Source organism: Nestor notabilis, unplaced genomic scaffold, assembly GCF_000696875.1.
Source record: "Nestor notabilis isolate BGI_N333 unplaced genomic scaffold, ASM69687v1 scaffold15375, whole genome shotgun sequence".
Classification (NCBI taxonomy): domain Eukaryota; kingdom Metazoa; phylum Chordata; class Aves; order Psittaciformes; family Psittacidae; genus Nestor; species Nestor notabilis.
The window spans coordinates 10,245-32,810 of NW_009929128.1; the positions used below are offsets into that span (position 1 = coordinate 10,245).

The 22,566-nt window shown below is 44.5% G+C and overlaps 1 protein-coding gene across 1 annotated transcript in view; it reads left to right on the forward strand.

Moving 5' to 3' along the window:
• The first annotated feature begins 1,337 nt into the window (after positions 1-1,337).
• PDLIM1 (PDZ and LIM domain 1) overlaps positions 1,338-22,566 on the forward strand; it is a 31,343-nt gene continuing 10,114 nt past the window's right edge. The window contains exons 1-3 of the mRNA XM_010014850.1: positions 1,338-1,510; positions 10,718-10,802; positions 21,123-21,313. Of these exons, the coding sequence (XP_010013152.1) occupies positions 1,443-1,510; positions 10,718-10,802; positions 21,123-21,313 (344 nt within the window). The 5' untranslated portion in view covers positions 1,338-1,442. The remainder of the gene's footprint in view (positions 1,511-10,717; positions 10,803-21,122; positions 21,314-22,566) is intronic.

The following is a 22,566-nucleotide window of genomic DNA, read 5'->3' on the forward strand; positions in this document are numbered from 1 at the left end:
TATGTCTGACAGCTCTGCTGGGTTTGCTTAGCTGCTTTCCAGCATGCTGAAACCTAGCATGAATGCATAGAATGAATGCCAGTTGCAACTGACTCATACATGAGGTATGTCTCAGCTGCGAGGCATGTTTTAATCTGTACTTGTGTCTGAGAGCAGCCCACCCTTCTAATTTCCTCTGCCTATTAAATAATTGATGAGAGACCACAGTAATCATTAAAACTGCACAAAATCTCATGTAGTGTTTGAAAAGCCACAAACAAATGTGACATTCTGCACCCTCTCCCCAGGCAATAATTTTGGCCCAAAGAGGTCTCGATTGTTAAGAGAACACCACTTTAAAAGAGGTAGGAAGAAACGAATGAGCCATTTAGTTGATTTGCTTGAAAATGCCAAGTTTCAGCTGAGACTTTTTTCATAAGGAGTGTCATACTGATGGCATTGCTACTTAGTGTCTTCTGCTTGGGATCTCAGTGAGGTGACCCCGCGCTCCTTCCCATCTGGGATTTCTCTGGTAGAGTGCAGCACCTCTTTAGCAGTGCAGTGGTATAACTGGGAAGCCAAGCACCACACGTCTAGAGGAAAGGGAGATGTAATATGGCAGAATGTATCCAAGGTAAGCTGTGGTCAGCCTGGCAGGCTGGGGATGATGCTTCTACATCTTCAGAAAGTATTTTCAGATTGTAGTTTAAAGATGAAGTTTCCGATGCCTTTCTCCCTTCCAGTCTGCTTGTTAGATCAAGCACTGCTTTGGGATTGATCTCACTGAAATCACTGAGTGTCTGTTGTAGCTGTTCCTGGCAAAACCCGTTCATTACAACTAAAGAAGTGATCCAAAATCTTGACTTCAAACCTTTCTCCCAAGGGCAGAAACAAATGAGATCATTTTGCAGATGGAGGTGTTTGTGATTGGCATTGATTGTATTGCAATGACTCTGATGCTCTTTTTTTGTCACTTCCATTCTTAGATGCTCCACCTTCCTGGCTGTCCTCAGCACCTTCTGTTTTGGAGAGCACTTCTCTGTCCAGCGAAGAACAATTGCTTTCTGTACAGTCTCACTCTCTAGCACAAAGAAAATTGACTTAAGTGAAAATACAATTTTTGTTATTTTCTTGCTGTCCCCTCCCCAGACTTCTGTCTGTGGGTGTCAAAACAGAATCCTGCCCCTAACTAATACTGAGAAGTATCTAAGGCACCCACATAGATTTCTGCTGAGAATTTACTTCCATAAATTTCACCTTTTTGCTTCCAGGTACCAGTGAGAGTAGCCCTGAGTGCTCCAATGGTTTGGGGTTTTTTTCAATGTTTCTATGGAAAGCTCTACCTGGAAAGTCCAATCATTCTTTTTGTTTTCTCCTAGGTGACTCCAGGTAGCAAAGCTGCAGTAGCCAACTTGTGTATAGGAGACCAGATCATAGCCATTGATGGAGTGAACACAGACAACATGACGCATCTTGAGGCGCAGAACAAAATTAAGGGTTGCACAGATGAGCTAACTCTGACAGTCAGCAGGTACATCACTGAGTGAGGCGGGATGGGGAGAGGGAGGGAGTGAGGGATGTGGGATGAGCAGTAGCTATGTCTTGGTTTGACAAAAGACTTCTGGCTGGTTTGTTTCATTTGACCTCTTAGTGCTTTGTCTGGTCAGGCACTGTATAGCAGAAGGGAACTCCATTTCAGCCTTTAATCCTAATGCAGCATGCATTTGCTACACTTTCACCTTATGAAAACAATTTTCCCACTGAGCAATTTGCTGATAATTTCTGGCAGGGTCTGGCAGCCTATTCTGTTGCTCCTGACAGCAAAGATGGGTCTTGTGAAAACTTCAGTCATAAAGACTGGAACCTGGGGTTTTTGTAGGGTGCTGGGGATTTATCCTTCCGCTTGGTTTGAATTGTAGCCTTGGGTCCCAGGACTTGTAAAAGTCACATGGTAGATGCAGTGTGGCATTTCTGGTTGCTCTAGAGTGAGTTTTTCCTGTGGCTGCCTTCCCGCCAGAGTGATCGTCCATCAGCATCATGGCAGATGCAAGGGAAGTGCTTTCAGAAGGAGTGCAAAAACATGACAGTAGTTTAGTTGTTCAGGGCTTTTCCGTGATAAACAGAAGTCTTTCACCATAGCAATTACAATGCCAGGAGTTCAGCAGAAGAAGAGATGGGTCTTGGCCAAAAAATGCCTGATAATTCATTGAGGGAATTCACAAAGGGAAGAAGGGAGCACAGTGGTGGCAGTGTGAATGTGTGGCAAGCATTGCAGCAGCCTGTTAGCCCCAGAGTTTCTCATAATGGCCTCTGACTTGGCAGCCTGTAATCTTCCTGCAAAGGAGTGCTCCTTTTCCTCTCTGTCATATCCGGCTGCTTGACTTAGCAAACCAATGCCATGTGGCTCTGGCTGTGAGAGAGGAGGGGAGGCTAGGGCTCTTTCAGCCTGCGGGCAAGCTCACTCTTACAGATCATTGAGTCTGTAAAATGTGTTTGCTAATGTTAATTACAAAGTCGTTAACTTTATAGCTACCCCATGCACATTTCATGGGCCTTGGGTGTGGAAGCTGCCCAGGGAGAGATTTCTAGCTGGATGTGCAGCTGTGTAAAACCATGCAGGGACTTTGATTTAGCAGAGCCCAGCTCTTTTTCAAGACCCCCTTTCAATGAGCTAGTATGAGTGTGTGTTGGAGGCTTCTGCTTTTGTACTGATTGATGAGTACTGCTGACAAAAGGGACAAGGGGTGTCAAGACAGCAAAGATGTGAAACCATTGATCTGACTACTTATCCACTTCAGGGTTTGATATTGCTACTCATTACTCTCTATTAAATCCATTTTATATGATTCTAGGGACTTTAAGTCTTTGGTCATCCTCCTCCTTGGGAGTAAAGTTCTGCTTAGGGAAGAATTTCTTACTCTTTGGGTACTTGATAGCTGCTAGAGATGTGTTTGTATTCGGAATATGATATTGCAGGAGGCTTCCTTGGAGGAGAAAACTCTTCTTTAATGCCAGAAGACAATAGAGTGTATCATGTGGTCTTTCCTGGTTGTGCTCTGTGGGAATAATTTATCCCTAGCACCCAGCTGTCTCCTTCTGGCCCCCTGTAACTGTTGTCCCAAATGCAGCTGGACTCGGTTGTCAGAATTATTAGGTCTCTGTCCTTGCTGCTGAGGCTTGAGACCTTTACTTTGCAGTCTAGGGCCAAGACCTTAAAATGGAAAATCTTGAGAAGAGGCCTAGACGGATGACAGAGGAGGCATTTTAAAACAGTTGGAACCCATGCTTTGTCTTCCTGTTCAGCTTAGGGTAGAGGAAATGGGTGAGGAAAGCCACTTGGGTCAGTGGTCAGCCCCTCTTTGTGATAAGGGAAGCTACAGAGATGAAAAGGGTAGAAGGCACTTCAGGAAACGAGTGCCACCTGACCAAGTCGTATGGCTTGGGCTTCCTGAACTTTGGTGGGCCAAACTCTGTCAGTAAGGTGAGGAAGGCTGACAATACAGTCAGTTCAGAGCTGGAAGTTTTTTCTTGGTCAAAGTAGCTCTGTAAGTATTTGGCTGAGTATGAAAATGGAAGTGTAGTACTTCAACATCACCACCTCTTGGGTCTGTTTTCCATGCTGTGCAGCTGTAGCTTGTTAGTTGAATCAGTTATACCAAATAGCTGTGCTGGCAAGGACCACTGATCTGCAGTATCTCTGCTGCATAAAGACTTTAGCTACAGGTGGCTGGAGGCTGGGAGAATTTTAGGGAAGTCTCTCGTGCTCCTTTTGTGGACCAAAGCAAAGTTTATATGTGTTTGTTCTGCAAATATGCAACCCTCTGTTGTTTTTTAATGGATAAGATGTCTTCATGTTTGGCTGTACTGATGATTATTTAAGAGAAGTGTAAATGTAGAAAATTGAAAGGACTTAAACACTTCTGGTAAAGGAAATGCTGTTTTCAGTGTGTACTTGATTGTGAATATCAACAGCATTCCAATGTTTCCTGTTTCGGTATTTTCCTTAACGATGGTAACAGTCCAAAAATATTTCAGATCAGATTGTAGGCAGGAAATCTCATTGTAACACATGTCACCATTAAAAATGGATCAAATTACCAGCTGAAGAAAACATGCCTGGTCTGCTTTTTCACCCAAAGGTGCAAATCTGTTAATTGCCTAGGATTTAAAACCCAGCAACAAATTGCTTTCTCTGAATATGCCTTTCTAAGCAGGACTGCCAGGTGCTTTACTGTTTGATGTGTGAACAGAGTTGGAAGGGTCAGTTTTCAGCCTCAAAAGTGGGTATTTAACAATGTTGACATATACAACAAATTCCTGCTGAACTTAACATGTCTAGCAGCTCCCTGCTCTTTTTTGAGCTTGTGTTTGTTCATTCATTTTCCTTTTTGTTTAAGGCTAGAGAATGCTTTTAGAAATGTAGTTCCCCAGGAAATCAAAGTAAAGGTTCCATTATTGTCTTCAGCAGTGTAAATTCCAGCTCAGCACCGTGGTTTTGTATGGTACAGGGAGAAAGACTGACCTACAGCAGACAGTGTGCTTCAGTCAACTCAAAACTGCCTGGTTGATAAACTGAGAAATTTCACAGTCAAATTTTTGAGCCTCTCCCATTCATAGTCAAAAAAAAGTTTTGGATCTTGCGTCTTTGACAAGAGCTGCTCTTCTCCTTCTTCCCTTCCCCCTCCAATCCCCCTTCCCAGTTAGGGAGTGTAAATGTCAGTGTAACATGCTGAGGTCAAGCAAAGCCTCCCCCTAGGCTGCAACCCTTCCAAGCTTACCTCTGATTTTCCTTTAATGGGGGTAAGCAGCGAGACCTATCCAACAGACTGGAGAAAGCTATCAACTTCCTATGGAAACTTGGTGTATTTTGGGAAGGACACTTGCTCCGATGAAGAGTAGTCAAAGAAGGGAAGGCTCAGGAGAAGTAATTCTTCCACACAATTCACCTGATAACCGAAAGATCCATGCATCACCAATGTCAGTGGTAATGTTCATAATGAATTTGACATACACATCTGTGTACTTGTAGCTGCAGATGTACAAAAGCAGACAAATATTTATTGCAGCACAGCTGAAAATTATTTCTAAAACAAATGGCCTTTTGCCTGTGGCTTTATTCACCAAATGGGTTGTGGAACTGTGCAGCCCTGAGCAATTTGAAGGTGCAGTGGTCGGTTTAGGGGTTTTTGTTGGTGGGGGTTTTTTTGGTGGTTTGTTTTCTGTTTGGTTGGTTTTTTTCTTCCCCAGCAAAAAAGAAGTGTTCCTACAGTAACTCTGTCCTTACCTTTATGTCTGGAGGCAGGTTGGGGGTGGTAATAAGAGAAGAATATTTGTGAAAAGGGATTGCAAACATGTAATCTTTTGTTCTGCTTCTAATGTCCTTTTTTTCAATTTTCAAGCTGCTTTTCTGCAGCTCTGCTGCCAGCATGTAATATATTAATGCACCATTTTTGTTTGCGAAACAGTCTGTTACTTTGCTGAAAGTGGTGCCAAGGAATGAAGTTATGTATTTGTTTTTTGGAAAGTACTAGGATCAGGGAAGTCAGATCTGCTACCAGTACATGTTAAATGCATTGTCAGAAAGGATCATGTGTAGATGCTTATGAAGAAGAAGAGAGCATCTGTGCAGTGTCATTTGCATCTTATTCAGGACGCTCAGTTTGCACTCTTGCTTGCTCCACGTTTGCAGGTTTTGGCTGTGGGTATTAGTTGCACAAAGCCACAATAAACTCAAATTTGTGTTCTAGGAAGTTGGTGGAATCCATTGACTCATTTAAGTTTGCTATTTGCTTCCCTGCCAAGAAAAGTTTTCCAGCTCTGTCATCTTACTAAGAATTCCTCTGGCCCTGCGAAAAGCTGATGCTCTGCTTGCAGCTATATTAGGGCATGCAGATGGCCTGGCCTTCTGTGGCAGCTCACAACTTCTCCTATGGCTGGTGCGGTGCTCCCAGCCCTCCTGGGTGCATGCTGGCAGCTTTTACTAAGGATTGGCAAGTTGAAAGTCATTTTGGCAAGTGAAGCTTGCCATTTGTTGTGTTTTACAGCCTCTTAGGTGAGGCAAAAGTAGTTAGTTAACTCTGTAGCTGGCTAGTGGAAGAACAGTGTGAGTTTGAGCACTTGGGTGTGTTTTATCCTAGCCGTGTAATGAAACTGCTTATTATAAAGTTCTGTTGCTGCTTCTGTGTAGCCGGCGTTGCCCTTTTGGTTTTAGTAGTTGTGTGAAGAAACACCTGAAATGCAAGGAGCAGAGGGCCATGTGTGAAGGAGTGAATTTGGGGCCTCTTGTCTCTAGGAAGTTGTGACTAGTATTGCTGTTTGAATTGGCAATAGGCTGCATGCCACCGGAGTACAGTTTTGTTTGCCAAAGAGAATAATTTCATTAATGGGTGGTTGCTAAAAGTGACTGCTCATATTTAAATCCAAGGGCATGTACTTTGCAGCTGTTGCAGCTAAAAGTCTAATTAGAAGGTACCTTCCTAGTAGCCTGAGAGCTCTTGTAGCTAGTTTCTAAACATAATTAAAATGCCTGTCTAAAAACTCTGGGGAGGGTTCAAAGAGGAATTCTTTAGGTTTTTCCTCATTTTTTCAGCTAGCAAACTTTGTGTTGTACAAGGAAGTTTTCAATCTGTACATGTTTATACTTTGCTATCTTAGTCATGTCCATCCCAGTGTTTGAAATGGGAATGTAAATGTGACATTTTTTCTCTATGGAACTTACACAGTTCCTGGCACACAGAAATAGACCTCATTTTCCAGCTCTGAATTTTCCCTTGAAGCTATGGCACAGATCTGCACGCAAAGCATTGATAGCAAAATCTAGGCTCTTGTAATGTTTATATTACACTGTATTCAAGCCAAGGTTCTTGAAAAATGTTGTATTTTGTAAATACCTCTCCAGATTCCTGCCTTGACTTGCATGCAGTTTCCTTCCTCCCCTTCCTACCAGTACCTCCCCATCCAAACTAGAATCAGAGAAACTGCCTTCTAATCTTGGGTCTTGGTTTCTGACTGGATGAAACAGCAAATGCATGGCTCATTCCCTGGCCCTGTCTTGGTTGCTCTCCCTCCTGTAGTAAGGAAACAGCATGGAAATGTAAACTGCAAACATGACGAAGTTTGTATATCCACGTGCCTGCAATTAATTTGCTTGGCACTTGTTTCCAGGATTGTGTGTGTCATGTTTTTGTATTTTCTTTCTGCAGTGTTTAAGTGGTGGTCTCTGCTGGAGTCTCATTTGAAAGAATACACATTAGAAACCATATTATAAATATTCATTCATTTAAGTGGGAGTCTGTGAGATGCTATGGGGCTTTCACCAAAGACAGGGTGGGATTCCACAGTAGGTTGTTGGACACCCAGCCCCACCCCTGGTGGACCAGAGGTAGGTCTGATAGCCCTGCTAGCATGGCCATGCTCTGTGGCAGGGCTACAGCAAGCATGGAGGTGGTTTTGTGGCTGGGGGTCTTCTCTCCCAAACTAGGGAAAAAAATCCTCCAGAAAGCCACTACAGTCCTATCCATAGAAGCCTGCTGTGAACTAAGGCACCATTGCAAAGGCTGGGTTCAAGCTATGTACTCTGATGCCTGTTCCCTGTTTCATATAAATAAGATGTGAAAAAATGTAGGTAAGATACAAACATGAGGAGTCTAATGAATCTGCCCTACTGTCTGTGTCATGTGCCCACACTTACCAGCCTTTCAGAAAGTCCTGGGCTAGCAGTGGGACAGAAGGTGAAGCTTTAGGTGCTGTTTTTCTTTCTTCTCTCATGTTTCAGTGCAGGCACTGACACCAGGAACAGAGACAGAAAACCCTTGCTGAGAGCTGAGACCATAGTGGTTCTACTGATGACCTGCAGACCATGGGCTCCACTGGCAGTGTGGTGGGATGGTGCACATCAAGGCTAGATAAAGGCAGGGAAGCAAAGCTGTCTCCTCTTTTTGGCTTCACTGGGGCCATAAATGGGCTGCTGAGAGTGGCCAAAGGGCTTTGCTGCAGCTGTTACGAAGACAAAGGGAAGTTTTATCCTTCCAGCCTTAGAGGGACAACCATGCAGGCTATTTAACCTTTCTGTTTGGATAACTTTTAACTGGATTGAAAGTAAAGCCTGGAGTGACCTTCCTGCTTCCATTTATATCCAGTGACAGATCAGAATGGCAGCAGGCTGGGAAACAAACTTGAGCTTTTGCTTTGCTAATAAATAAGGGAGAAAAATCTGATAAAAAACCCGCCAAAACCCACTGGCTGCTGTAGTTGGCCATAACTGCCTCCACTGTGCTGTAGACCAGTGTGCTGTCACCTCAAATGCATTGAGTGGAGGACACTAGGATGAAAGCAAGTGCCTGAGAAGTCTCCACTCTGTATTCATACATTGGCCTGCTCTGAGCTTGACTTTCCAGTCTGATTAAGGCTTCTGATACCTGATAATATTAAGCTGCTGTAAAAGAAAATGCTACCTCAGAATTACTTAGATCACTGCTAGTGAGAACTGGCACATGGATGCCTCATGCCAGAAATCAGCTGAAGTGTTTAATGCTCTCTGACCTGCTCTTTCATCTGTTGATGAAGCAGCCAATGTCCACTTGCTTGCAGCCTGGCTGGCAGGGTGTTTGATTTCCATATACTTTGTTGTGTTCCTTGCTTTTCCAGAGAAGATGCAACTTGGTCACACATGATTTCAAAACACTTTCAAGGAATAAGGCTGTGCGTTGGTCAACAGGCTGCTTTGCTCTGCTCCGCAAATACAATCTTCAAGCACAAAAACCTTTATCCTAGATATGGCTGTGACTATCAGGGTCAATAGCCATAATCTGGGTAAAATTGCTTAAAGCATGGGTTGCTGGAAGCAAGGAGGGATTGGTTGTTTTATACTCATCTGGGGTATGTTGTGCATTCAGTAACAGCAGCTGTTGAGACAAGCTTATGATCAGATTGGCATAGATCTGATCAGATGCAGCTGTTACGTAGGAGGTGACGCCACACTGTTACATTCATATTTATTAGTCTGTGTGTGCCATAGCTTGCCAGATGTTGGGATTGGGGTGACATAGGTTCTCAGGTATCAGCACTGCGGCTGGTCCTGCAAGATGCAATATCCTGGAATCAAAGGTTTGCTGTACCTGAATGCTTGTAAAGGCTATCTGGTGTGACCTGTGTCTTTGTACTTTCCTGTGGAAGGAGGTTCAGCACAGCAGACTTAATTCAGTTTTCTTCTGTGTAAAGTCCAGGGTGCAATAGAGGCAATAGCAGGTCAATAAAATTTCTCCTCTTCCCAGAGTGAGAATGCGGACTCCTGTCACCTCCCACTGAGCTGCCCTCTGTAAGTGTTAAAATACTATTTATGCAGCAAATGTCTGGGATATACATGTGCATCACGGTTAAGTTTGGGCTATTTAAAAAATGTCCTGATATTGGAGGGCTTCTAGAAGAATGGTATAGGTCAGACTGAATTTATCATTAGTAGCTCTGTAGCCTATTTCTCCATCCTTGTCAGTTTTATAAGCCTTTTCTGTTTAAAGTTGTGTTTGGTGTCGTTTCTCCCCCGCCCCTCCCCACCCACCCCACCCTCCCCCCTATCGATCTAATTCTCAGTGGAAGCATTCCTGTTTTGCAAAGTACTTAAATTGTAGCTGGCCCTGCACCCACAAATACCTGGGAAGTACATCTCTCTGCAGTTGCAGATTCCACAAAGGGCTCCTGTCAAAACAGGACATGGTTTTCAAAACTTATCCTAAAAGTTTATCAGCCATCTGGTTGTTGCATTATGCAATGTTTAGCACTGAACGATAGTTTTCATTCAGCAATACTGCAGCCACTCGTTCCCTACTATTAAAAAGTTTGGGAAAAGTGGCACTTTTAGTTGAGTCCATCTGAGATACCAACTACTGTATGTACTTCTGACAAATGTTGGTAATATATGTTTCCCGCAAAGTATCTCAAGCAGATCGAAGCAATATTCTTCTTCCTCACCACTTGTTTGTTGTTCTTTTGGACATAGCTAATTCCAAAATGATGATGGTAAAAGCAGTTGGTTTTGGTCATAGATCTTCATTTGTGTTTCAGGCTGCTGTGAGTAAACTGGATCTAACTGGGTCAGACCACAGACCAGTAAAGGTTATGTAGGCTTTCTCTGACACATCGTGTCATCTCAGTTCTTAGGGATTTGGTTTGGGTTGAGTTTTTTTCCTCCCCACAATTCCCAAAAGCCTCTTTGTTTAGCATGGATACTGCTGTATAAATAAGAAGCAAATTCCAGAGACACAAACAAAAAATATTTCCACGTTATCCAAGGCAGCCCAACTTCAAGAACATAATGTTAGCTGTATAGTCAGTTTCTCTTCCCAGCTATCTATTAAAGCTGAAGCACACAGTAATCTGAATTGTCCCATTTAATTGAAGGATCTGCATCTAAGGGATATCTCCAGCTTCTGCTGTTGGGTGACCCCCAACTCTACTGCCTGGGTTGGAGCCCATGCTTGATGTGTTGCCCGTGAAGTCCCAAAGGATAAGCCAGGACAGTCACTGCTGAGATCCTGTCTTTTCTCCAAGGACCTTGTACAACATAACTAAGTCATCCAATTTACGTGCCTAAAATGAGGCTGTTCAGATTCCTCCTGATGTAGATAGTGTTATATACAAAAGACTGTGGAAATGTTTGGGAAATTGATGAACTTTAGGTCTTTTAGTAACAATAATGATGCTCATTGATGAAAACAGATTATTCAAAATTTGTGTGTTACAGAACGGAGTCAAAAGTTTGGTCACCACTTGTAAATGAGGAGGGAAAGACACATCCTTATAAGATGAATCTGGCCTCTCAGCCACAGGTGAGTAATGGAATAACTGAGTGCTCTTCTTCCTGCTTACTCCTGTCCAACTTCAGGGTGGTTTCTGGCCTGGTACTCCAAGGAGCTGAGCATGCGTTGCTCCATTGGTCGCCTTGGGGATAACACCATGCCCCATAACCTCCTGGAAATCACATGGCCCTCAGAAACCTTGAGAGACAGTCTCCCTCCCTCATGGTGAGGAGTCTGCTGCTGTGGAGAGCCAGTCGGATACCTTGCCAAGGTGCTGTCTCCTGCTGTCTGCATACTCGCACCTACCATGGGGCACAGAATGCACTGTACAGGTGTGGCTCAATAAGTCATTGCTATTGTTGCTAAGCCTGATGATTTTCATAGATAAGAAAGGTCTTGAGAGGAGAGGAAAATTATTCACTCTTAGTGTTTTCTGTTGCTGGGGTTTTTTGTTGGTTTGTCGGGGTTTTTTCCTCTTACTTGGTAGGCTCTTATTAGCAGTCTAGCTGTGGAGAAAGTGGAAAAGAAATACATCAGCCTTTTGCAGTTTTATCTGTGTGGCAGATCTTGCAGGCTCTGTCTAGGAGGTTGGTTTTGTAACCTGTTGACAGCCTTGTTTCACGGGTCTGCTGCCTCTGGAAAGTAAATATTATAGTAACAGTGACCTGTGCAAGGGCTAAATCTAGTCTGGGCTAGATTTAGAGGATTACACTGCAAAAATCTACAATACTACACTAAATATAATAATACATATTATACATAAATAATATAATACACTACAATACTACGCTAAAATCAGTGGCATTTCTCTGTATTTTCACTTGGGCAGTGGCATGGATTCTGGCCCTAGCACACATCCCATGTGAGTCTTTCTAGCAAAATCAGTAGCGCTAAAACTAGTTTGACTCTTCAGTTAATTAAACACTAATAAGTCTATTTGGGTTGGAAAAGACCTGAAACAAAAGTAGAACATTTACAGCAATACCCTATCCAGACCTTGGCCTGGGATCTGTCCCTGTTCTGTTTCATGTTAGGCTGTGTGTTGCTTGGCTCAAGAATGCAGTGTGGTGTTCTCCAGGTATTTCATAACTCAGCCAAGGCACAGTGTGAGATTGCACCATTTGGACTTAGTTTGGGCTGGGGTCATGCGATGACACCTATCTGTGACACTGTCGAGCTGAGATCTGGCCTGTGTCTTCTGCTGCCCTAACTCTGGAGATGTTCTGCTGCAGACGTTAGGAGTTGGAAGCTATCTTGCTAAAGTTGTGTGGCAGAGTCTGCACTGAGGCTTTGCTGCAAGGCTGTGGAGGGCTATTGTTTAATTCAGAAGGAGACCTGATTCTAGAAACCAAGTCCCTAACCCAGCCATTATACAGAATTTAGCTAAATACCCCAGAATTAGACATAAGGAACTATATATGCCAAACAGGAGTTTAATGTAGCTCACTAAACTTGTTGAGAAGTTTACCTCCTGCTGCAGCTTCCCTGTCACTAGCTGCCCCACCATCACGCTTTTCCCCCAAGTCTGGCCTGGGTCACTGGATAGATACTCACTGCTGGTCAAGTACTAAACATAGGCTATTCTAGTTGACTAATGCCACCTCTTAAACTCATTTCCTATGGCAGTTTTAACCCTAATCAATAACTTTCTTCTAGTAACCTCCCCTCCAGGTGGAGTGTTTGTATGTGAGTCAGCCCTGGAGTGTTTCAGGGAGCCTGCTGCAATCAGTAAGAAACAAGGGTGAGAGGGACTAACCTTAACTCTAGTCTTTGACTTACAAGTCATACCCTGCTTTCTAAGAATCCAAGTAAAGGGCGTTATGAAGGTCAGACTGTGCAGGATTCAGCAATAATCCTGGTGGTGGAGCACATTCCCTCCTAAATCCTGACATGAGTCCTAATGCTGGTTCTAGGTCTGGCCATAGATAGAGATAGATATATCAATACCCGTATGCTGCCAATTTGTAAGTGTGGCACAACTGAATTTGTTGATACCAACCTGTTACTGACTTTAGCAGGAGAATTTGGTGAGAAACTGACTGTGGAGAGATTCCTGTTACAAACCTTATCTCTGAGCAGTCACCGTTGTCTTAATCTTATACTAGGAATAAACTGTTGCCTGAAAATTAGGCTTTGACCCTTGTGATGGCTGATAGAAGAGTCATTTTCCTGCTTTAAAAGGAACATTCAAGCTTTCACAGAAATCTTGCCTTTCTTATTCCCCTCCCTAAAATGAAGCCAATTAAGTCATTTGCAGTTGCCTAAGTGAGTGGGGCTTGATATTGTTCAGAGCATGGAGCTTGCCTTTAAAAGGTTTTGCCTGATGCATACTCAGAGGAATTCAACTATGAGAGGGAAGATGTATGATGTCACCAAACCACAAGCTCCCATTTACTCTTGCTGCTTCACAGGGCCTGGTGATTCTAGTCCACTGTGCCAAAGAAAGGTGCCATGAACACCATCGAGTTTTAAGGTTATGTTGGTGGGGTTTGTTTGGTTTTTATTTTTTTTAATACGGACCTGCTTACTTTTTCAGTAGCTGACTGCAGCAAGTAAGGTTTGTGGTGAGATCTGTCTGCTTGGAGCATGAAGTCAATGGAGCATGCCGACTGCTGCCAGAGCTGTGACAAGCATTGGCTGAGTCACTCTGGGTCTGTGTCTTTGCAGCATCACCAGAGATTTCAGCTAGGCTTGCTTCAAATCAGCAGCAGCAGAGTGCAGCAGATGCTGTGCATATATATATCAAGTGGCAAACTGCTATGAATTTTACCACAAAGATGCTGATCTCACTTTTCCAACAGTATAGGTTGAAGTTGTGAGTAGAGCTGAATCTTCGAAAGCAGCACTGAGCTGTTCAGGTTTTTTTAACTTGCTCGCCAGTGAAAACAGTATATTTGCTTTACTTGGCAACGGTCTTGCGCAGAACACTTATTAATTCACTTACCAAAGAAAATAGGACATACGGAGTCCAAGTGGTTCATTTAAGTCCTGATCCAAGGTCCTCTGACATCTCACTTTTTTCACACAGCACTTTGAATGCAGAAATATACGTGTGAATAGGCTTAATTCAAGCTCAAAGGAAAAAGAAAAAAGCTTTAAACTGTTTGAAGACATTGGACTGCAGTTATTCAAATAAGTTTCCACCTTTCTTAGAGAATTTGTTGTTGCCTTTCCTACCTTCAATATCTTAACTGAAATTTCTCACGCTTGTCTACCTTCCTTTCCTCTTCACATTTTGTTGGTGCAGTTAAATAACTAGATCTTTGCAAAAGGTCTTGCAAAAGAAGTTATTTTCCTGTTTGTCTCAAGAGCTAGATGACTAGGTACATATTTTAAGATCACTGCTTACACCGGTTTTTTTTACCCCGTTTGAAATAGACTACTTGTTTATTGCTGTAATCCTTTTGGAGGCTGATACTTGGTGAAGTGCTGTGTCATCCTCTTTAAGTATTTTCCCTTACTTGGAATGCAAGTTCAAGATACTTTTAGGCATCTTTGGAAAATAAAGACATTCTATAACCTCCTGTGCATTCCCCCAAGTCCTGAGTCGTAAGACTGACTTCATTGTCTAAGCTGACCTTTGCCCATGAAAGAGTTACAGCCTTACTATTATTTCATTACTATTATCTTTATCTTCTGAAATTAATTTAAACTGAGGCAAAAGTGATGACAGAATCACATTTCATCAAAAGGTGCAGCAGCCTGTCGGTGATGATGGCTCAGCGGCTGAGCCAGCTTTGTTTTGGGAGTGACCATGGCAACATTAGGGGAAGGAAATGACAGAGTCATCTTAGTATATTTACTCAATTATTTCACTTGCGCTTCTCACCCAGATCCTAAGGGCAATCACTCAGTGTCATTTTCCCATCTGCAGTGGTAAAGATTAAAATAACATGTCTACCTCTCCCTTCTGTTTAATGTTTCTCGAAAAAAGCAATCACAGCAGGAGAGAACAAGTTACATGGTGACTAAGGTAATTTTAATGCTTACGACACTGACCAGAGACCAGCATAACTTTCAGACTCAGCCATGCCCTGTGGTGACCCTGGGCCAGGAATTATATTTAGGACCCATGTGCTGGTGTGTGTAGCTGTATTGCCCCTTGGTCAGTTAAACAATAAAACTCTATCCCTCAGACTATACTGTGTCTTGTCAGACCTAGGCTCTGTGGGAAAAGGTTTGTCATCTTTTTTTCCCCCCTCCCTGTATTTGTAGGACAGTGAGATCAATGGGGTCTAGATCTCTGAGCTGAGTGAGCTCATGCAGGGAATGAGCAGAGAGAGGCCACCTTTGAGGGAGGTCAACACCAGGACTGTCTCCAAAAAAGCTTGTCCAGCTCCCTGAAGGCCACATAACCCATTTGCAGTGAGGCACATATTAACGTCACCTCTGAAGAATGTCAGTAAAAACTTTTGGTTTGCAATGGATAGATCCCTTCTTCCTAACCACAGAAGATACAGTCATTCAAACATGAGGATGTTTTGTTTTGTTTTAAATGAGAAATAACTTCCAGACATGCAGCTGGAGGAGCTCTGAGGGTGAATCAGGGCATTTGTGGGATGACAGAGATAGACAGCCACTTCTGTCTTCCCAGGGCTTCTTGAGTGCCTGTCCTTTCCTCATCCTTGTCATCCTTGTCCTTGCAGAGTGATGTCATTGTTTCCATCTTGTGTGGTTTATCTCCTTGGATACGGAGAAGGCAGGGGCTATAGAAACTGGGCGTGTGGCTGGCTTGGCCTTTGATAAGGCCATGCATGTGTGGGCAAAGCATGAAGCAATAGGTATATAAAGTAACAACATTGCATTTCAGAGAAGGGAATTGTGCTGGCATATCCTGACCTGTTTTTGGTTAAAAGGCGTTACCATATGGATGTGGAATGTGTCAGGGATGTGGAGGGAGAGGATGTGGGAAGCCAGCTTGTTGGTTTACCCCCCTGCAATAACAAGACCCCAAACCCTTCCTAATTTCTAATCATATTTCAAAGCATTGCAAAAGATCTTTCCATAGCTGAAAACCCCAAACCATAACAGTGGGAGAGGTGAAAGTAAAGGCACTTCTGAATACTTGTAATCACAGCCGATGAAACATAGCATGGGGTAGAGTTTGCCATGCAGACTTCCCCTTCCAAGCTTTTGCTGCACATTTGGCACGAGCAGCCTACCCCCCAGCTGGGCACAAGCACAGCCTTCGCTCCCTAGGTGGCTTCGTGTGGGTGAGGATGGGACCATGGGTTTGGCTGCCAGACTCCACTCTTCCCTGCTTATGAGACCAGAGGGCTCTAGTTTGCTGAGGTTTGGTCAGTGGCCTGTTTTCTTAGAGCTGAATAAACATTTATGCTGAGAAATGTTTAATCTTGTGTCCGCTTGGCGTGGCTCTCAAGGTGTGCAATCCAGGATTGCCTGCCCCGAGCCTTCAGGCTCTGACTAGTGACCTGGGAGGGGGCAGGAGGAGGCAAGGGAGTGGGGTTACTGTGGGTGCGGTGGCAGCAGGGCAGTAGCCAGCGCCTCTGAGCCCCCAGTACTGCCGGCTGCCTTCGGGCTGTGCTGGGGGGAGAGGAAAACCCTGCTTAGGGAAAGGCTGCCCAACCCTCATGTCTTGGTTTAGTTTATTTAGCAAGTATGAAGAGCTTCCAGTGTTTTCCTGTTTCTGGTGGTGGTGAGGTCGGCATGGCATTGGCAGCATCGTGGCATTGGCAGCATCGTGGCATTGGCCACATCACCACGCAGTGGGTGGGACACAAGAGCCCACCCTCACCCCAGACTGCCTCCAACCTGTCCGAGGGCACTTGAGGCCATGGAGGCATCCAGGTGGCTTTATGTCTCTGATGCATGGGATGTGCTGCAGCTCAGCTGATGGAGGTGTCTCATCCTGGTCTGCCTATCCATCTGCCTGACTGACAGCTGGAATTTCCCTGGAGTCCCATTATCAGATTCCCAGTATGAGCAGGCCCCATGGTGGTGTCCCTGCGTGGTGAGGAGGAAGCAGCCAGCCACTGTGACCTGCTGCCTGACCCTAGCCCCGGGCATGGAGGAGGTGGCTGATGTAGCTTTGGGGATTTCACAGGCTGGGCTTCAGCATCTCTGAGCGTGGCCTGGCATGAGTGGGAGGAAGGGGCTATTGTTTTCCCAGATAATTCCCCATGACGCAGCCTGCAGCCGGTGCAGTAGGAAATGCTGATCAGCTTCCTGCCCAGGCACAGGGATGTTTTCCCCATCCCCGCAGCCTGGTACTGTGGCTGGCGGCTCCCTGCCAGATGGGCTGTGATAGCAGGGAAGCCACTTGACACCCAGCTGGAAGAGCCACAGGGCATTGCCTGCAGCACACAGCAGCATCCCCCTCTGCCCATCAGAGAGGGCTTCTGCCACTAACAGCTGGCACCCAGAAAACTCATCTGGCAGAACACCTGCGTATTTGACCTGAAGTTCAAGTCCTACAAACCTTGTTTGTCTTTGGGATTGGGAAATAGCTTTTTCTCTGGGATGGGGGGGAGGGGAGGGGTTTTGCTCTGGTGCCCGAAGGACTTGGGAGCACACAGGGTTGTGCTCCAAAGCCACTTGGACCTTGTTCAGAGGAGGAGGTAGTTTCAGATAGGGAGGGGACTGTTGGAGGAATGGCTTCATTTCAAAGTGAAGCAAGATGAGACATCTCTAAGTTCAGAAGCAGCACCCTCGCAGAGAAGTTTGTGCAGTTGCTAATCCATTTTAGCTTGGGCTATCCACTCTACCAGTCCTCCTGGAGACATACCTCTGCAAAGGAAGGAGGAAAGCAAGGCTGGTATCTGTGCTGACAAAGCGATTTAACCATCATGGTATCAGTTTATAGTGGTAAAATATTGTTCTTGAGTATGCTGCCTGGAGACTTGGGAGCTTCCATACCCTGTATTCAGACCAAAATAACTGCTGCCGTTACGCCTGCTCACTGCTGACTGCAACCCACTGCAGACAGGGCTGGCATCAGGGGACTGAGGCAGCCTGTCAACAGGCTTAGGAACAATAGCAATGACTTATTGAGCCACACCTCTACAGTGCATTCTGTGCCTCATGGTAGGCAGCACCATGGCTTGCAGGAAGGGTGAGGCAAGTGCTTCCGGATCTGCCTGCAGATTCCAACTGAAGGTGTCTCCAAAGAGATCTAATATTAGTCGTACTCCTCTCTACTACTGACAAAGAAAGAGTAGGTCATGCTCTGACTGGGTAAGATCGTGTCTTTGTGTCTGACTGCCAGTTCTTTCTTTGCAAATAGACCATTGCTTACTGCTCTTGCAGTCCATGTCCAGCCAGAGGTGCTGTTTATTGCTACTTGCCCCCTTTTCTTTGTGTTGGTCCTGGGAACACCACAGCCTTAGAGATGCTACAAACCCCAGGCATCTTAACTGCATACAAATGCAGTATGTACTGGTTTTGTACTAACATTTTTCACTTGCTTTCTGGTGGGCAGGTTTTTGGGAGTGTCACATTTCTGGTATTTTTTTGCAATACATAGTCAGAGACTCTCACATAAACACATGGTTACAGGAGCTGGGGCTTTAACAGAACTGCTGCAACACCACAGAGCCTGTATTGGCAGTTCTAGCAAATCCTTAGGTAAATACATTTGACAGTGAGAACACATTATCTTTTGATCTTGGGATCATGAAAGCACTTGTTCTTTGCAAATTTCTTTCACAGCTCTAGCAGAAAGAGCAGAACAGCAGGACAGGAAGTGCTGGAGACTTTGGATTATCCAAATGCCCTTTATAATGTTACTGTTCTTGTAATACTTGTCTATAGACTCTTGGGTTATACACCTTCTACAATGTTCTCCAGATGGGATTTTTCTAATAACCTAATCTTCAAATGCTACCTTCAGCACCAGTATCTCTATTTAACCTGTTATAAACTCCCTTACTATCAGTAGACTTTATCCACATGAGAGCTACTGCAGATGTCCTGACGCTTCTGAAAGCTTCATTTATGGTCTTGGATATTATTACACAGAAGAAAATCTACCTGGTGGCCAAAAGTAAGCCAAAATCTCCTGTGTATATTCTGTGCCTGAGCATGTTTTGGAGCTCTTGGAGTCAAGGCATTAATGTGATTTCAGTCTCAATCTTCCATCTGGCTGTCTATTTTCATAACACTTGTAGGAACCTAAACATCCTAGAGACCTGTATCACTGTCAAACTGATTTGAGCTTGGCTGACAGATTCAAAGGTCCTTGGTGAGGGTGGGAGCATGCCCATGTGCATGTTCTAATGTGCATATGTGGAGTATGTAACTGAGATGCCTTGCTTCCTTAGGAAACCAGAATTAAAAAAAAACAAACTCCAAATCACTTCTCTTTTCCTAATTATTGATTAATACTTAAACATATCTGCAATATAGGCTGTGATATGATTTCACCTTTGAGCCTATTTGACCTAAGAGTATAACCCCTTTAGCCTAAAACTTGTGCCTCTGTCTTTCATTAAACCAGTTATTTATGTGCACTTCTGAACCTCTTTCCTACTTGTGGCCTCCAAATGGTGGGCTAGCATGTGTATTTAATGCTGATAAAAGATCACTGATACTTTTCCCCACGGTGTGATATACAGGCTGAAGTAATTTTTTTGCTAAAATTCACAGTTTCTGCCATGGGAAAGACTACTTTTACGAGCACTATTATGTGCTTTGAGTGAGATTGCAACAAAGGGAGATTAGCTAATTACTCCAGGGTCTTTCTTCCTTTGGTGTGTGGGAAAGCTGCATGGCTGATGTCCATAAGCATCAGCCAGAAAGCCATGGGAGAGCAGTCCTGCCACCCCGCATCCTGAGTTAGCCCACTGATTTCAGATTACTTGTAACTCATGAGTGCATTTGGATCCATACCGCGCTACTCTGAAGGCTCCTATGTGCTGTGCTTGGTGTTGTAAATAGCATTTCAGTGCCATGATGTGAGATGACTCCCATCTGTCAGTCTGGGAATGTTAGCCAGCTGCCTAAGGAAATCAGGGGACATAAAAGTGATTTAAAGAAAAATCTGTAGGGGAATTTAGTCATACGTGTTTTTATTGAGTGTTTATCCTGTAACTATAGTTCTATCAAACAAATGCCATGAGATGTGCAAAGGTTGACGAAGGCTCACTTCGTTACTGTAGAAGTCAGTGCCTGTACTGAGTGGGAGGGGGAACTGGTTGTGTTAATTAGTGCTGGGAACCATGGGCCCAGCATGTTAAGAAGGGCCCTGTTTCATCCCGTGCCATTGGATGTTAGCCCTGTATTGAAGCCCTGCCCAAGCTCTACAGCTGGCTAAAACATTTCAAAATGCACATTTGGGTGCCATCTTTTAGCCCTGGATATTTCAGCTGCCTTTGTGAATGTTAGTCCTTTCTTATGCCTGCTCTAGCGAGGCCTCATCATACTTCCTTTTTGCTTTGGTCAAACGTCTTCTCTGAAGAGAAATGTTTCTGTCTCTGCCTCAAGGTTGCTAATTCCTAACCTTCTGAACTGGTGATGGGGCTTAGAAATTTCCCTATTTTTGTTAGCACTGCTTGTGATTCAGAAGAGTCTTACTTCATCTCATGTCTTATTTAAGATTTGGATTTGCCCCCTTTCTTATTAAATTGTAACTAGTGTTTCTTAGTATCCGCTAATACTGCTCAAAGCCTTCAGTTTACAGCAAACCCAGGATGTCTGGGTGATAATTTCATACTTCCGACACTGAAGAAGTCTCTGGCAGTTAGCTGTCACTGCTTGTGGACAGTTTTTTGTATTAACAACAGCCATCTTCCCACCCTTATTGTGGGAATTTCTTGTCCAGAAAGTCCAAAGTTGTTCATCAGAGACAGCTGTGAACCCCAGTCTTAGCTGAAGGAGCAGACACACTCCAGACCACTTATAGTAATAACAAATCCCCTCTTTTTGGGTTACGCTTATGTAAGTAAAGCCAAACTTTCAGATGTCATTGAAGATTGTGCCTCTTTCTGCCGCTCATCTCTCTTCCATACAAAGCCCTGCTTTCACAAATTGCAAGGAATGCTTAAGTCTTGCATGAGAAGGTAGGTCCTGTGGTTTACTGTAGGCTTGCAGGAGCTCCTAGGTATGTGGCACCTTGAACTAATAGCTCTGGCGATGTTTCTGGGCTCTTATGTTGCCAGCACGTCAACTCTGAAATGTCCTGAAAATCAGGCTGAAGCCACCCAGGATGGGGCCGAGGCCCTTGTGACTTTTGGAGGACACTTGCCTGCTTTGATGGTTATGGTTGTGTACTCCACAGCTGACAGCACACATAAAGGCCACCACTGCAGTGGCTGCTTGCTTCAGGCTGCCCTGTCACATCCCACCTGCATGCTTGAGCACCTCTGATTTTTGCCTCTGCTCCTTTGCATGCAGGAAGTAAGGCACATAGGAAGTGCACACAACCGGAGTGCAGTGCCCTTCACTGCTGCCACAGCTTCTGCCCCCAGGGTGATCACTGCTCAGTACAACAGCCCAGCAGGGCTTTACTCCTCAGAGAACATCCAGACCTTCAACAGTGCTGTGGAGTCAAAGACATCACCTGGGGCCCTAGAGTCTACCAAGCTGTAAGTATCTTCCTTACCTCCCATCCCTTCCCACGCCCTGAGGGGAAGGCTCCAGGAGATGCGAGTTCACTGCGAGGGCACCAATTTGTTAACCCAGAAGAGCTTTTTTTCAGGTCAAGGGAAGGAGCAGAGACATGAGCATGAATGTGGTTGCCAGGGCAGGGCTTAGAGGAGTGGGGAACATTTCAAGAGATGCAGAAATGAAATTAATGCTGTTGTGTTTCTTTGTTTAGCAGAGACCGACGCAGTTTCCACGTGTGTTCAGCATGACATGCCAGCCTGCTGGTCTGAACAGGTGCCTGACAACTTGTTACAAGCACTTAGTTAGTGTTTTGTGATGGCTTTGCGGGCAGTGCTGGGCAGGAGGGGTACTAGCTAGTGCAGGAAGCACACACGTCCTCCTTCCTGGCTGGCCTGGGATTCATAGGCAGATTCTACCTAAGTTTAGATCTTTCTTATTACTGAACCTTGTTTTTCACAGGATTTTTAAAAAGTAGTTGAAACAGCGATAGCTGAAACATTGATACCTGTGTGAGCGATTTTATATATGGGACTAGAAAGGTTCCCAACCTTAAAAGGGCCTATTAATTTCTGTGGTTGTATCTGAGCTTCACCAGAGACATTATTCCAGAAGTCTAACATTCCTCTTTTTTCATTGGAAGCAATAAAGCAGGAGCCATCTGAAATCTTTCTGGCGGTGTTGGTCAAGTTGCTTAACTGCCCTAAGTCTATAGCAGTACCAACTGCCAGGAAAACTTTGGCCACTTCTACAACAAAAGCTGCAAGACCAATGCTTTACTGATCCTCAGCTAAAATCCTGGCTTGTGAATGAGGAGCCAAAAGTAACTTCAACCTCTGCTTTTGCAGGGCACAAAGACCTGAGATTATTTTAATACAAGCCTAAAAACTTGCCCCTGGCTGAAACTGGCTTCTCACACTGACAGCCCCATCTGCAGCAGGGTCCCTTCTAAGGCAGTTACAGTGCTGCAACTGGCAGACAAGGTGCCAGATGTTTGTTCCTCATTTGCTTCTGGTACAGCTCAGCAGCCTTATTCAGGGGCTGAGCAAAGGCAGAGCAATAACAAGGGAAATCTGACTTTAAATTAACCTGATGGGACCATTTGGCACAAGCAAAGGATGTGTAGGTTCTCCCTTCACACGGCCTTCCAGCTGCCTCTAAATTCCTGCCCTTCTGTTTTCTGAGTTATTTGTACATGGCCCACCTTGCTCTGGGTTTACCTGGCATTTTATCT